This window comes from Vanellus vanellus, assembly GCF_965231255.1.
Source record: "Vanellus vanellus genome assembly, chromosome: 3".
NCBI lineage: Eukaryota > Metazoa > Chordata > Aves > Charadriiformes > Charadriidae > Vanellus > Vanellus vanellus.
In genome coordinates this window covers 78235758-78250604 of record NC_138907.1, presented here as the reverse complement: position 1 = coordinate 78250604, position 14847 = coordinate 78235758, and the positions used below count along the sequence as shown (strand labels likewise).

Sequence of the window (14847 nt, the reverse complement as noted above, 5' to 3'; positions counted from 1 at the left end):
TTGGTAAAAATAGATGACCTATACTAAGTATATCCCATTAGCAATTACCCCAATGCTGTACTAGTTCTGTCAGATGTTTTTGATTTCTTCTGTGAACGATGTTATGAAAAATAGTAGCATAAAAAATTATTTCTAGTTGCTGTATTTGGCATTCCTTCAATTTTTCTGGACCTGCTATTAACTGAATTCTGAAGCAAATTAAGTATTATCTTCTTTTAAAGCAGCTTATAGCTTCTAATGTTTTCCATGTAATATGGTTTATTTATTTTATTGCAGGATTTGGTTATCCGTATCGTCTTCATTCTTGGTAATTTAACAGAAAAGAATAATCAGGCCCGTGAGCAATTTTTTAAAGAAAGAGAAAGTGTTAACACCTTGATATCATTATTCCAAACCTACCATGAACTTGATTTGAATGCACAGAAGTGGTACCATGAAAGAGGAAGGGAAGAAAAAAAACACTCAAAGCATCCTTCAGAAGCAGAAGATGTCCTGATAAAACTGATAAGAGTGCTGGCCAATCTCTCCGTTCATCCCAGTGTAGGAGCAACTCTGGCGGCTGCCCATCGTATTGTAGAATTACTTGTTACAGTACTAGGTAATAAAATCTCTTGTGTGTGTTATCTTTGTTCAGTCTGTAAGGAGAGCTTAGAATTTTCTACTTGACCTTCTGACCTAGGTTGAGCCATAACTAAATCAGTTTCATTGCTAAAATAACAAAGTCAGTCTGTTGATATTCATAAACTGGTTTATGTAGAAAGCCTGTTTGAGACAGTGGAAGCATTGCTGCTTTTGTACTGACATTTTAATGTCTCGGGAAAGACATAGAAGTGTTTCACTCAGTGATAAAATTTGCAGATATGATCATTAAGGATAAGGAAATAAATTTGAATAAATCTCACTGAGAGTTCATATATAAGCCTGTTCTTATCAGCTATTACATACATGTGTTTGGTGGTGTTTTTTTTTTTTTTTTAAGGTTTGCAGGTTTTGTGACTGTTCTGGATTAAGTATTCTTTTTGTTCCCTGCACCCATAACTTTCAGCCTCCTCAAAAAATTTCCTCTTACTTTTTTCTTCTTTTTCAGATTTCCAACCTTTATCTCTTTCAGTTGGAAGAGAGTGTCGTTTTGCCTCTGAACAGAGGCTTAGGACTACAGTTCCTTTACCATTCACTGATCCCTTTGTAAATCTAATTACAGGCTAGGAGTGGGCAGTGTGTTCTCCCCATAACAGAGTTTAGCAGTGACAAGATACATCTCAAAGAATTCAGTATATTTTAGTGTGTGATGAGAACATTAAATATTATGTAAAGACAATCAAGCTGATTATATGCTAGCTTACCAGTTTTACCCACCAGCCATGGATTAGAGAAAGCAAACTCACAACTTCATCCATACTGTCAAGCCCTGCAGGAGCTTCCTGGGTTGTAGCTGTCTTAATCGTTGTGTAAGCGCTTTTGAGCCTCAAAGCTTCTCTCTGCCACCCTCCCCTCTTCTTGAGCACTGAATCAGCTAGTTTACTACAAAATGTTCTCTCTCCCTGTGAACTTACCCCTCTTTTATTTCCTTCACTCTTGGTTTCTGAGGCCATAAACTTCAGATAAATCAGTATACACAACTTTCAGACTTGCTGGTGTAATTTTATACTGGTTAATAGTCTGTCAGGAACTCTGAGAGAATCTTTCAAATACTGTTAAAGTAGTCTTTTTTTTTTTCTTTTCTTTTCTTTTTTTTTCCCCAATTTTTCCTGGTACCTGACATTTCCGTATAATAGTCCTTGGTATTTCTCTGTATCTATCATAGAGGCCCGTTTCTGCATGTGGATTCTCCGCAGTTCCATCTTAAAACAGCAAACAGGATCGTTAAAATGTCATAACTAACTAGATTTTAAACTGTCACAATGATTTTTGCAGATGAAGAATTGGAAAGAGTGACTTTGTATTGCCATTTTTGGATCAGTTGTTCCTGTTAGCTTCTGCCATGTTACCAAAAAACAGAGTAGTTGTCTGTAATAGTGGCCATGTATACTATGATTCAGTTTGCTTCTGAGATATAGCACACTGCTAAGTTAGACTCATATGCGTGTGTGTATCTACATATGTATGTTTTTGGGTTTTTTTACTACCAGAATACAAGTCGGTTGATGACTGTGAGGAGTTGGTCATCAATGCTGCAACAACAATCAATAATTTATCCTACTACAAAACGAAGAGTTCTGCTGTTCAAGACAAGAAGCTACACATTGCTGAAAGTAAGGACTTTTAAACTAGTACTTTTTGTATAGCTTTTTGAAAGTGGAAGTTATTCATGCTATATTTAATACTACAGAAAATAAAGACACTGATAGTGTTTTGTGGGTATCATCTCACAGGAATATAAAGTTCATAGGGCTAAATTCTTACCATAATAATTTCTCATTCTTTTGGAACATAATTTTATGACTTATGTGAAAATAGTTAGGTTGTTGACAAACCCCCTTCTTTTCCTCCCCAAAGGAATTTACCATATTGTTTTCTTTTTAGCAATTTTTGCTAGACTTGTTCAAAATCCATATGCCTGAGCCAAAATAATCATGTTGCTTTTTACTTCTAATCAGAGTATGGTAAGGAAGTTTGTGTGTGTGTTTTTTTTTTTTTTTTTTTTTTTTCTTAGTACCTTCTAAACCTGCAAAATCTGATCTATGTCTGTTTCTGACTTATAAATCCATTGGCAGTATAGGATTGTGTGATTCTCTTCCCCTCTGACAGTATGGACAAGTCATGTTTTAGTGATGTGTAGGAACTGCATCTGAGTTCTGGGATTCATTGTGTTAATGTTATACAGAAGGTAGAGAGTCTATGTCTTGCATAGCTTTCTGTCTAAATAGACAAGACATGGGGGAGGGATGGAGCCTGAAGTTCACGCAACAGGTAGAATGAGGAGTAGGAAAAAATATTCTGGCTGTCAACCTAGTGCTCTGACTGGTAGACATCATCTCTCTAGGTAATAGTTCTGCTGTTCTGTCATGAGTCATTTTATCACCCATAAGCCAGATGTCTCTTAGTCAGAGCAATGGGGAAACAAATTATTTCTCTGCCTGTCCCATTTGCTCTCCCTCTCCTGGTTTTATTGTTAGCATGTGGGACCAGTCCCATCACCTTTCCTCTGCCTGAACTGAGGAGAGAGAAAGCTGGAAGACCAGCAGGCTGTCTCTGGGAGACATTTTGAGAATACTTGCTGTTTGATACAAGTGGTGGATCCCAAAGACAAAAAATAATAATTTCAAGTGTCTCTTTACGGCAAGTTCAAGTCATGTTCAGTATCGCAACATTCAAAGATGGAGGTAATGGGAATGAAGCCAGCCTTTTTCTGTTGTTTTGGGTTTTTTTTTTTCTGGACTATTTTTTGGACTGACTTCAGTGGTTCATTTCATGCTCTCAGAAGATTGATAAATGTAACTCTGTAACATCGCTCCTTGCCCGTGCACTGAAAACCTACATGATGGTAGCTCTTCCTAGGAAATGCTGAAGGTCTCATTCTGTCTGCTGAAGTTACATGCTACTCTTATGTCAAACTACTCCACAGAAAAACAGCAAGCATGTAAATGCTTCGGACCAGGGGCAATATTAAGTAGCTGTTCAGAGAAAATGTGTTTGCTTGTTATAACAACACTGAGAGAAAATAGAGCTAATGTTAGAAAATAATTTGAGTTTTAGGAGACATCTCACCCTAAGACCATCTAGGTCTTAGGATCTAAATCAATTCTCTTACATATTACATCATTTATTTCTTCTTTGTCTTCCTGGCTTTTCACATGAACCCACTCAAAACTGTACAGTAAAACTGTCTCCCATTATTACAACTGTGCTTAGGCTATCTTCATAACTCCTCATTTGTTCCTTTGCATTTAGTCCTGTATTGGAGCTCTTTGTCTCATCTTCAAAGCCGTACACAATTTAGCTCTTGTTCTGCCATCGGCTCACCCCCTTCACTGCAACCAGACAAATAGATAACTTTTCCCATTTATTACATTTATTACTGTTGCTGCTTGTATTCTGATATTTATTGATAAAAAGCCAAGAACATGTTTGTGATATACAAGTAATTGTTTTTATTTCATTTCTCTGCAAACCAATAGTGCTTTTAAAGCTGTTAATGAGCAACAATATGGATGGAGTTGTAGAGGCTGTCAGAGTCTTTGGCAATCTTTCCCGGTATCATGAGATCTGTGACTTCATCATGCAGAAAAAAAGTGAGTTACTTTTGCATTTGTAGGAGTCCTGTTTTTAAATTTCCATAGTTCTAAAAAGGAAACATTGTTAATAAGCTGTCTTAGGTAGCTGTCTAAGAGCAGAAGCAGTCTTCTCCCATGTTTTGCAAATTAAGCAAATGTAAGAATCCAATAGTAGTCATTATAAACACCATTTTATTTCAGTTTCATTAAAATGGAAGTATTGGAGTAGGAAAAATATGCCACGGTACCTTCACAAAGGTAAATACTACAAAAACTTGTTTTTTCCTAAAGATTATAATTTTGAAATTTCCCTTCGCTTTTACAGTTTTTCAAATCCGACAGGTTAGTAGTGATATGATATAAAATGAAAATCTAACTAAATTCTCATTTAGGCTCATAATCTCAGATTTTTGATTCCCATGTTCAACAGCTTGTTAGCACTTTGTAACATGCATTTAAGATGATTGACTGCCTCAACAGAGACCTCCTGTTTGCCTCAGGGTGAAGTAGGATACAAGTCTTCTCAAATCCTTTTGCTTTGGGTGTCTAAAGAGCTTCGGGGAAAAAAGGCAACTCCTTGCTATCCACAGAAGGTGTGTCATAAGTTTAATTAAACACCAATTCACTGTAAATTTTTTGTAGCTACCTGTCATTGCTGAAAGTCAGGTGATAAGCCACAATATAAAACCCCTTCTTTTCAAGGGTGGACATATCACCACTTTTGAAGGAGAAGGTATCTGCAAAGGGATAACTGACACTTAACTGGTTGCTGATGAGCTGTCTTAGTCAAAGGACTGAATTTTCCACCTGGGAGAGACTGTGGTGGTGGTGTGCCAAGCTCAGGAAGAGCTGAGAGCTTGTTCAGCATTGCAACACTCAAAGATGGAAGTAATCGGAATGAAGCCAGCCTCTTTTTCTGTATTTTTTTTTCTCACCAGAAAACTGATGTTCAGCATGATGTAATAATGGCTGTTACTCTGGGTCACATGCCTATTCCACAAATGTCAGAGTAATATGCTACAAGGTTAAATTTTTGGGTAGGGTGTCCTGCATTTCACTGTTTTCTAAGTACACATAATATTTAATAAGTATGTTGTAATGCCGCTTGTATAAGTCTGTCTTCCCAGTAATAATCCTTCCTTCTTTACAATCCAGTATACAAGTTCATGATTGCTTTGCTTGATGCCAAGAACCAAGATGTCTGTTTTTCTGCCTGTGGAGTTCTGCTCAATCTCACCATAGATAAGAACAAACGAGGTCTTCTGATGGAAGAAGGAGGAATTGGAAAGTGAGTTCCTGATTATGCTTACAAAAAAGGCAATTTTGAGTACTTTGGCCAGAGAGTTTCAATCAGATTCTTTTTTACTGGGGCCGATAACTTGTAAGAAGGATATGTACTTAACAGATGTTCAGCATCTAATGTTCTTCAAGAGATAGCCTTTCATATTCTTTCATATGTTTTTTGCAAAAGTGTTAGAGTGGTTTAGCCTACTGCAGAGCCCAAAACCATAGCATAATCTCCCAAAGATCCTTCTGTTATATACAGTAGAGGACAGTACCGTACAACAAAGCAACTAAGGCATGGCTTTGCAGTAACTGCTTATTCTTGACTTAACTGGATCCTATGTGGGCTACAGTTAATGGGCACCATTAATGCATATGTGTTGTAAGTGTGAAGGTTACTTCAGGAACTATGATATCCCACACAGTCTCTTGCGATTTTTGTAACTATTTAGTACTGTAGGGAAAACTATCTGATGTAGCCATGCTCAGCAGAGCATAGCTCCTGAGTTTCCTCTCTCTGAGAGTTCAGGCTTAAGGCACTTATATTGTAAATGATATTTGATCTTGAAAAACCACTGTGGATGCATCACTTGTGGCTTTGATGTTCAGATAATAGCGGATCCAGCTTAATTGGAGCAACATGAAAGATTGTGTTCCTGTGCTTGTAAAGCAGTTGATACAACCCACATTTATGAAACAATATGCCTAACTTTGAAATGCTTTCCTGTTTGTACATAGTGTAATTACTTTTTTTATACAGTGTAAATAATGCGTAGTCTGTGCTCATCCTTCCTTCCCATGTTCTAGTTAACTTAAAAAATATAAAGCTGAAAAAGAAGAATAACAAAAAGTTACAGGCAAATCGAACAATAAATGTGAGAAGTATCTATGATATAGAATATTCTGTAAAATATAGAATGATATAGAGTTTTCTATGCTCTGTTTGAAAATTTGTGAAGATGGAATGAAAAACAGTAACAGTATGGAATAAATGTAGAGAATTTGGAAGTGATTGTTAAGAAGGTCATCCTCACTATGCCAAACCAGCTCTGTGGATTTTTGGAAATTAGGTTATTGTGCCAATATATAGTGGCCCTAATAAAACATGTAGTCAGTCTCATCAGGGAGTTAAACTTCAAAAAATTAGGACGATTTCTTTTGGCTTTTCATTAGATGCCTCCCGGTCTTCTACAATGACTGCCTTCAGAGAGGAGAGAAAAGCAAACCTCTTTTCGGTTGGTTTTCAATTACTGCTATTTTCAGACATACCTGAATGTAATAGTGTCGTGGGCACACATGGTTATCCTGTGTTCCCTTTACTAATCATCAGATTATAAATCTCACAGTGAAATAGAGAGGTGAGGGCAAGAGGGGGTTGTAGGGTTGGGGAAGAGAACAGCTGTGAAGGATTACTATTAGAGAGGTCACTAGGGACAGCAGGCGAAAAACAACACTTACTTTTGCTGCCCCAGGACTTGTGAACACTGCTGTTTGGTAGTGGGAACTCTGGATAACTACTGTACGTAAGCTGGTGCAGCCAGAAAAGTTATAGCTTAATTTCAGAGTCCTGCTTATGATCTAGCCTGACTTTGATATCTCCAAGGAAGGTGAGATTGGGAGAAAGGTCAAGAACCTAATGGTTCTTAATAAAACTGACAATAAAACTGGCATTTCTGAGAGGAGACCATTGGGAGTGCAGACTAAGGAAATACAGGAAGGGGCAAGATCTGCAAAATAATCAGACTTCGCTGAATGTAAGAGGTAATTCTGTGAGTCATGAAAGTAGCAAATTCCTTTGGATTTGTCTTCTGGTCAGATCCTCTGATGTGTAATAAGCTGAACCTTTTTCTGCATTCGTACCATCTTTTCCAGATGAATTCTCGGTGCCTGATTAGGTTTGGCTCTCATTGCAATCTCTGCTGCTCTAGAGGTAACCACAGATTTGGGACAGTCACAGACTGTCATGAAAATTGATGGAATTTCAGTGTCTTTGAGATGGTGACATTTGTGATGTACGTGATTTGGGTTAAAAAATTATAGGGGATGGACAGATGCAGGCAGGCATACGCATGTATGTGTAGACAAAAGGCATGTTCACATTCTTAGGGAACTAGACTAAATGAAAAGGGGGAAGTTACTGATGAAGAAAGTAGCATCTTAAGTTTATTAACGTAGAATTTTCCTGCAAACTTCCACGGACTCTGCATACATTTCTAGACTGCCAGATTTTTAAGGCCTCAGGAGAAAACTACATGGAGCAAACCATTGTTGTTTTTTGATACTGACAGGTTAGTTGACTGTTTACAAGACTTTGGGCCTGCAGACTGGCAGTTGGCTTGTTTGATATGCAAAACCCTGTGGAACTACAGTGAAAACATCACAAGTGTGGCCTCATGCTTTGGAGAAGATACAGATGCATTGCTGGTGCTGCTCACATCACTCTTAGGTGAGATTCATCATGTTCTCTTTCCCTTAATAAGAGAAATATGAGCAAAACCAAAGCAGAATTATTTTGGGTGGGAAGTCTGTCATGTAGCTTTAAGTGGTTGGCTGGGTATAGACTATCCAGCAACACAGTGGTCTATTGCCATTCAGCACATTCTCTCAGATCTTACAGATTGCCAAGGTGGAATTGGCTGCTGTCACTCCCCACTCTAGTTTGTCTAGTTAGCATGCCGCTAATGCTTTTCACCATCTGCTTTTTTGCCTGCTTGAGCCAACTATCCCATAGACCTTCAGTGCAAAACATCCTTTTCACTGGATGTGGGCTCTTCTGGCCTCAAAAGTCATTGGAGGTGTTGACAGAAGCAGGGACTCAGCTCTGATGTGCCTGGTTACCGCACAGCACACGCTGGGCAGTCTGGGGAATGTGGCTTTTCCCCTTAGTCAGAAGGGCTGTGTGGCTCAACGGGCTGAGCTTGCTGCTTATGACAAGAGTCTCTTGGCTGCCCTTCTTTTCTCGCTGCGATCTGCTTGTGGGCAAGGGCAACATCCTGACAATTTGTCATCTAAAGCTAGGGAGGGTATGCTCCTCCACAACTACAGGCTAGAAGGTGCCTATAAGTGAATGTTAAGACCCTGATTCCCTTACCCTGTTGGATCTTTTCATCTGCACATTTATGTTTGCTTCAAATTTTACAGAGTTCAATTGCTATGTAATAGTCCTGTAGTCACTATATTTAATTTTCCTCCTTTATTTTATGAGCACTGCTTTGATTATGATTATATTTTGGTTAGGTCATTTGCAATTATATTTTTTAAAACGTCTTTAAAATGTAAATGAAATTGAAGCAAACTTTAACTAATTTTGATTTGATTTTAATTGGAAATTTAGTAAAGATGTATGCTTGCTGTGGTGAAGGCTGCATGTTAGTCAGACCTGGGTAGAAAGTGAGATCCCTGTGGTCTCTTTTGTTTTCAGACAATCAAAAAAGTGGGTGGATTTGTGAGGATTTTTTTTCCAGTTACAGCAGAATTACTGTTATTTATTGTCACAATCATTCCTTGCATTACATTCCTTGCTATGATAGAGCACACCTTAATGTGAGCAGTAATTCCATTTATTTATCTGAAAATACTCAGCGTTTCAAGATCATTAGTGCACTTTTTAACATTCTGCAACAGAACTGCAAACTTTACAGCCACAATCATCTTGAATTTTCTGGCATGCAGCACGGAATATATGTCTTTGTTTTGGAAAATTCTTACTTATTTTTTCCTCTGCATTTAACACTGCTTATTCCAGCAATTAATTTGACTGCAGAGTCCAGGCTGAGTAGTAATTGGAACTCTCGTTAACTAGTACATCTTTTGTGAACTGGCAGTTCATGTACAGTTACAATTGTAACTGCAATTGTAATGCAACTGTAATGACAATTAATAAAAAATAGGTCAGAATTAAATCAGAAGGGTAATCTTTCTTCACACGATAGAAGAGTAGCTGTAGAAAAAGCGCATCCTATTCATTGGACCTGGTTTTCTCTATGTGTTAAGAGCCAACAAATTTTAGTAATAGCAGCTGGTTAATATTGTCCTACATCTTCCTCCTCCCATTGTATCCAGTAACAGCCTTGAACCATCATTGCTCTGATTCTATTGTTCAGGAAGCAGGAGGCAACTGCTGACAGTCAGTGGACTATACTTAAGCATCAGCACACCCTCAGGAAGCGGAAAAAGTGGAGCATGGCACAGCAGACACCTCGCTTCACCTGCTGTGCTTGGCTTCCTCCCCTTTATTTTTCTTTCCCCTACCTGGCACAAGATGACAGAAGATATTAGGGAGCCAAAAGGGAGTCGAAATAGCCTGAAAAGATGTTGTGCCTGAGAAAGGCTGGACAAAAGGTGCCATTTGTTTTTCTTTTTCCCTGCCTGATCCCAGCAGCCTGAGACGCAGTGGCACTGCTTTCCAATGGCACTATCATTTGTCTTCTTTCATCTGCTCTTGAGTTTCATGTCACCTCATTGGCTTAGAGCTTCTGGAGGCTGGTGTTTCCAGGCCCCTGGTAGCAGCTTTGCCTTGCCTCGGTCCCTCAGGAGCATGTGGAGATGAGCCTCTGTCTGGAGAACATTCTTTTGTTTGGTCATTCAGTGAAATCTCCTTTCTGCCTCTATTTTTCCAGGCTTTTCTTCTGCTTACCTTTAGCTCCACTGTCAATTTGAGGAGGTTATTTTGGAATCTCGGTACTCGTGAACTCTTATGGGAATTACGGGGATGGGTAGCCCTTGCAGACTAGAGACTGTATTCTAGTTTTCAGCTTCCCCCATAGCATGCAGACCCAGTGTGCTTGTCTTGTTCCTGGGCTTGCAGCCAGTTCATATGCTGTTTGGCCAGTACCCAATTTTGCTAGTTTTGAGGAGGGTCGTGGGAAAATTAAGTTATCTGCGGATGCACAGCTTGCATGTGGGACACTGATCCTCACTGATCCCCAGTGTTACTCACATTCTGCTTTGGGAAATTTACTGTTTTGTTTCAACACTTCAGCTTTTGAACTGGTTCTGACCCTTGTTCTTGTAGGCTGGAATTCCCGACCTCAGTGATTCCATAAACATTCAATCAGCTTCTGGGGAGCACAGCTGTCTACCGAAAGGGAGAAATGTCTCTTGCACCGTGTTAGAAGATAGTTAATTTGGGTAGAAAGATCATTTCAGGAGTAGGCAAAGCAATTCTGCCTGAAAATAAGAACCATAATTGCTTCTCTTCCTCTTCAGGGTCTCTCGCTTCTCTGCTGCTGGGATTCATTTTACATACGTTGGGCTACTGCACCACTGGATGGGACAAGAGCTAATGGGCACAAGTTGCAATAACAAAAACTGCAATTAAGTGTTAGGAAAAGAAATTTCTGCCATGGCTTGGGTCAAGCACTGGAACAGGCTGCCCAGAATCTGTCTGTGGAATCTCCATCCTTGGTGATTTTCAGTACTCAACAGTATATGGACCAGAGCACCCTAGTCTATGGTGGCTTTGCTCCAGAGGTCCTGTCCAACCTAAATTATCCTCTGATATCATCAAATATAGATCCGATGTCTGAGGCTGGATTTTATCTCTGATTACGGGGTTTCTTCCTGCAGAGATATGACATGTCTTCCTTCTTGAAAGAATGTGGTTTTTTCTCTTTATTTTATTGCAGACAGCCTATAAATGTCATCTTCTCTTTATGCAGAACCCCTTTCAGAATCTACCTCACAATCAGCATCTCTTTTATTTTGATAATTTATAAATACTGTAGTGACATAGAAATCAAGTATTGGTCTCAGTTACTGGTAACTTTCTATGAAATGGAGCTCATCTCCATGCAAGAGTAATGTCGTCTCATCCTTTGTAGCTGTTGCAGCTCAGGCCATATGCTCTGCATCGGCACACTGGCATTTTTTCAAAAGGGAATAGTTCCTGTTCGAGCATCTCTTTTCTAGACAAAGTTTGACTCAAAATGTGGGTAACTGACATTTCTCTTCAGCTCCAAGTTGCCTTTTACCTGCTGTGAATGTGCAGCAAGCTCCCTTACACAGTTATTTATTTAACAGATTGTGAATCTGGTGGTCTTTCATAGTCTAAGACAAAGATAAGTCATGCTGCCTGTTGGGTGCAGGATTGTATCTTCATTTTAGGTCCGTTTATGGCCTAGAGGCTGTCAAATATCCTTCTCTTTAACTATATGAAAACATTTGTTCAACATTATCAGTTGTGTTTGTAGATTCCTGATTCAGGAGCATGCTTCTGGTTGCAGACTGATTTCTTTTGTCTGTAAGGATTTGTTTCTTTGCCACATCCAGTGCCAGGCAAAATGGGGGGGGGGGGGGAATTATGAGAGATGACTTCCTTTCATTCCTAACTTTGCTTGTCTCTATAAGAGCGTGCTGTTATTTATGAAGTTTGTGAGGAAAGGAGGGCATCAGTAATAACCAGTGTGGTTCATGTCCTTTAAGTATGATAGTAGATATAGTTTGAAAGAGTCTTCATGAACCAGATTGGCAAAGCAATTTGTGACAGGAAAAATATAGTTAGATGAGTGTGATTACTTACGTTAGCAAACCTGCTGTGAGTGATGTTAAAACCTGAGTAGTTTCCAGGATGACAGTCACAGTAAATACTTCATCTCGGGGACACAATTTGGCTACACCTTTGAGGTCTAAGAATAATAGAGCCTGCAATACCCTTTCTACTGGTTTACTGACCTTAACATCCTTTATTTTCAATTAAAGCTAAGAAGTTCCTCAGACAGTGATGCTTAGTTAAACATGGAGTTGTTTTTAAGCAATCAACCTACACAACTGATAAGCTGTATGTGCTGTGGTCGAAAAAATACATGGTTGGCTAAATTTTTATTCAGAACTGATGATGATATTTTCCTTGATTACAGATGAAGAGCTAGCGTCGGATTACAGTCTTGACACAGATTTAAGGGACTACCAGAAACTATATTGGGAAAGAGAGTTCAAACCTGTGGCAGAAAAACTTCTTGACAGAATTCAAAGCCATCATTCCCTTCCTCCAACTGTGACTATTAATCCACTTTAATCAATTATCATTTTTTTGTGGTGTAGATTGTACAGCTTTATATTTCTAATATCCCTTTATATTGCCATTGGTAAGCATGTTGGAGTAGCAATTTAGTTTTAAAAAAGTCAGTAAAGCCTAGCTTTTATATACTGAATACTATCTTTTGAGAAGCTTGGATGAAATTTTTGCATGTGTAATTACTTTTTACAATATATTTGAGCTGATTGAGCAGCTGTTCATTCAGTGTGATTTGTCTATTAATCACATAGTTCTTTGGCTGGGAAAATACAACAGAGCTATTTATTTGCTGAACTTTTAGTTTTTAACAGGTAAATTGCCACTGAGTACCTGGACCTCTGTGGTACAAAACTGCTGTGCACTATAAAAGAATGTTACATGACAGGAGCCACACGTTACCTACAGACTTGGACACATTTTTTCTTTATATAGAATTCTGCGATAGAGTAACCCAAATGCTATTGGGGCATTCTGCTGTGTTGTATCGTAAGCTTCACTCTTCGGATTGAATGTTGTCAATGGTCAGGGGGAAAGTTGCTCCCTTTTCCTTTGGAGATCTCCCTTTCTTGACCTGATACTGTGTGGCTGAGGTATCACAGCTCCTCCCTTGGTCCATGTGGGATATAGGTCCAGCTGCACAGGAAAGCAACTTTTCTGAAGTAGGACTTCACATCTTAAGGCAAAATACCCGTATCCCTGATGTCAGAGAAGATTCTTCTTTCAGTTGTTCCCACATTCCCAGGAGCTGCCTGTGTGCCTATACTTCTCAGATCAGCTGTCTCCCCTGGGCTCGTGTCTCCATCCATGGGGCAAAACGGGGCTCTTCACATTCCTTCTGATGGCTGCTGCCTTGTTTATTGCTCACTTTTCATCCTTTCAGGGTGTAGAAGTCCCTGCTTGTAGCCCATGGATTAGCTGAGCAGGTGCATCACTGGCCTCAAGCATTAACAGCCCAATTGGCTACCGAAAGCTTTACAGACCTGAGCCATTTCTCTCTCTTCTCACCTCAGATTACTAAGAATAAACAGCTGTGCAGAGGCTGCTGGGCTCCTCACTCTGATTCTGAGGGTCAGTGGCCTCGCACTGTGCTGTGTGTGCCAGGAGAGCAAGTCTCCAGCCTGGCAATCCCTGCAGAGAGGCCAGAGGAGTGTGTGTTTCTGAGGCAGCAATTCAGAGCTCCCTCAGTGGCATCGCTGTACCTTTGGCAGTGCCTGGACCTCTGCTTCCAGGTGAGGAGATGGCGTGAGGAGGCTGAGAAGTAGAACAGTAGTAGAAGGGCAGGGAAGCTTTCTTCCTAGTGTAGGTCCCTGCTTCTACGTTCTTGGGGACTTTACTGTTGATGGGGTAGGGGAGGGGAGATTTTAGAAGTGGTGAGGAGGAAACTCAGTGAAGGTAATGAAACTTGCAACGTTCCTTTTGTCCCAGCAACTTGGGTGTTTCTTGTGACCAGCAAGACTCAGCCCTGCAGTAAATTGCCTGGGGAGTGCATGTGGCATCCTCCACATCGCTGCAATCCGCAGGAGAGAACTGCTCGGCCATTCCGTACAGTTTGGGTCCAACAACAGCTCTGCTGAGCTTGAAAAGATCTCAATTATCATTCCTTCTTTTGCCATTTTAATTTTAGCTGAAGTTGAGGGGAAGATAAATGGCTTCAACACCCCATTTGTTTCATGGAAAAAAGAACAGATTTGCTTTCTGGGGTAATTAAAGAAAGGCTGATGGTTAAGTACTCCCCTGTGGGGAGGGAGCTGGAGGCATTTGTTCTTGGTGTTTGCATCCAAGGCCAAAGGCAGGCAAACGCCAGCTGTGTAACGCAGGGTGGGGATGGAGTGGAAAAGGCCTTGTGGCCAAGTCCTGTCAGCAGGTCAAATGATGATTGACAAGTGGTATCTGTCAGAAGGCAGCCTGAAACTGAGGTTTTGCTCAAGTCAAGGTGGATATGTAGGCAATTAAGATTCATTCAAAGAAAATGCTAGTTATGTCAGTCATTACCGATCAAACTGTAAACAGGGGCCTGGAGCGCTCTGTAGTGTGTCCTGTAGCACAGGGCAAATTTGGGTATTCCGCAGTGGAGCACAAAGCTGTGGCAGCCACTGTGTGTGAGCTCTGGCCTCATGTTTAGCGTTTGGACTATGCCTGCCCCAGGAAGAGGCATTGTTGAGCGTTAAACTTTGTGATCATAAAGGTCCCTTCCATCCCATACTATTCTATGATTCAGAGCTGCTGGGGAGGGCAGCGAGGGCAAGCACCGAACAGCAGAACCCAGCAGTGGCTCCCGTGGAGCTGCACGGGCCCATGTCTTTCTCTGAGCAAAACTTGTGTGTAACAAGAATG

At 40.1% G+C, this 14847-nt stretch overlaps 1 protein-coding gene across 1 annotated transcript in view; it reads left to right on the top strand.

Annotated features, from left to right (window-relative positions):
• Positions 1 to 12513, top strand: part of ARMC2 (armadillo repeat containing 2) — a gene marked incomplete at both ends in the record, with an annotated part of 63683 nt that extends 51170 nt beyond the window's left edge. The window contains 6 exons of the mRNA XM_082480734.1: positions 277 to 598; positions 2130 to 2252; positions 4119 to 4232; positions 5370 to 5502; positions 7787 to 7944; positions 12356 to 12513. Of these exons, the coding sequence (XP_082336860.1) occupies positions 277 to 598; positions 2130 to 2252; positions 4119 to 4232; positions 5370 to 5502; positions 7787 to 7944; positions 12356 to 12513 (1008 nt within the window). The remainder of the gene's footprint in view (positions 1 to 276; positions 599 to 2129; positions 2253 to 4118; positions 4233 to 5369; positions 5503 to 7786; positions 7945 to 12355) is intronic.
• Between the last annotated feature and the right edge of the window lie 2334 nt (positions 12514 to 14847).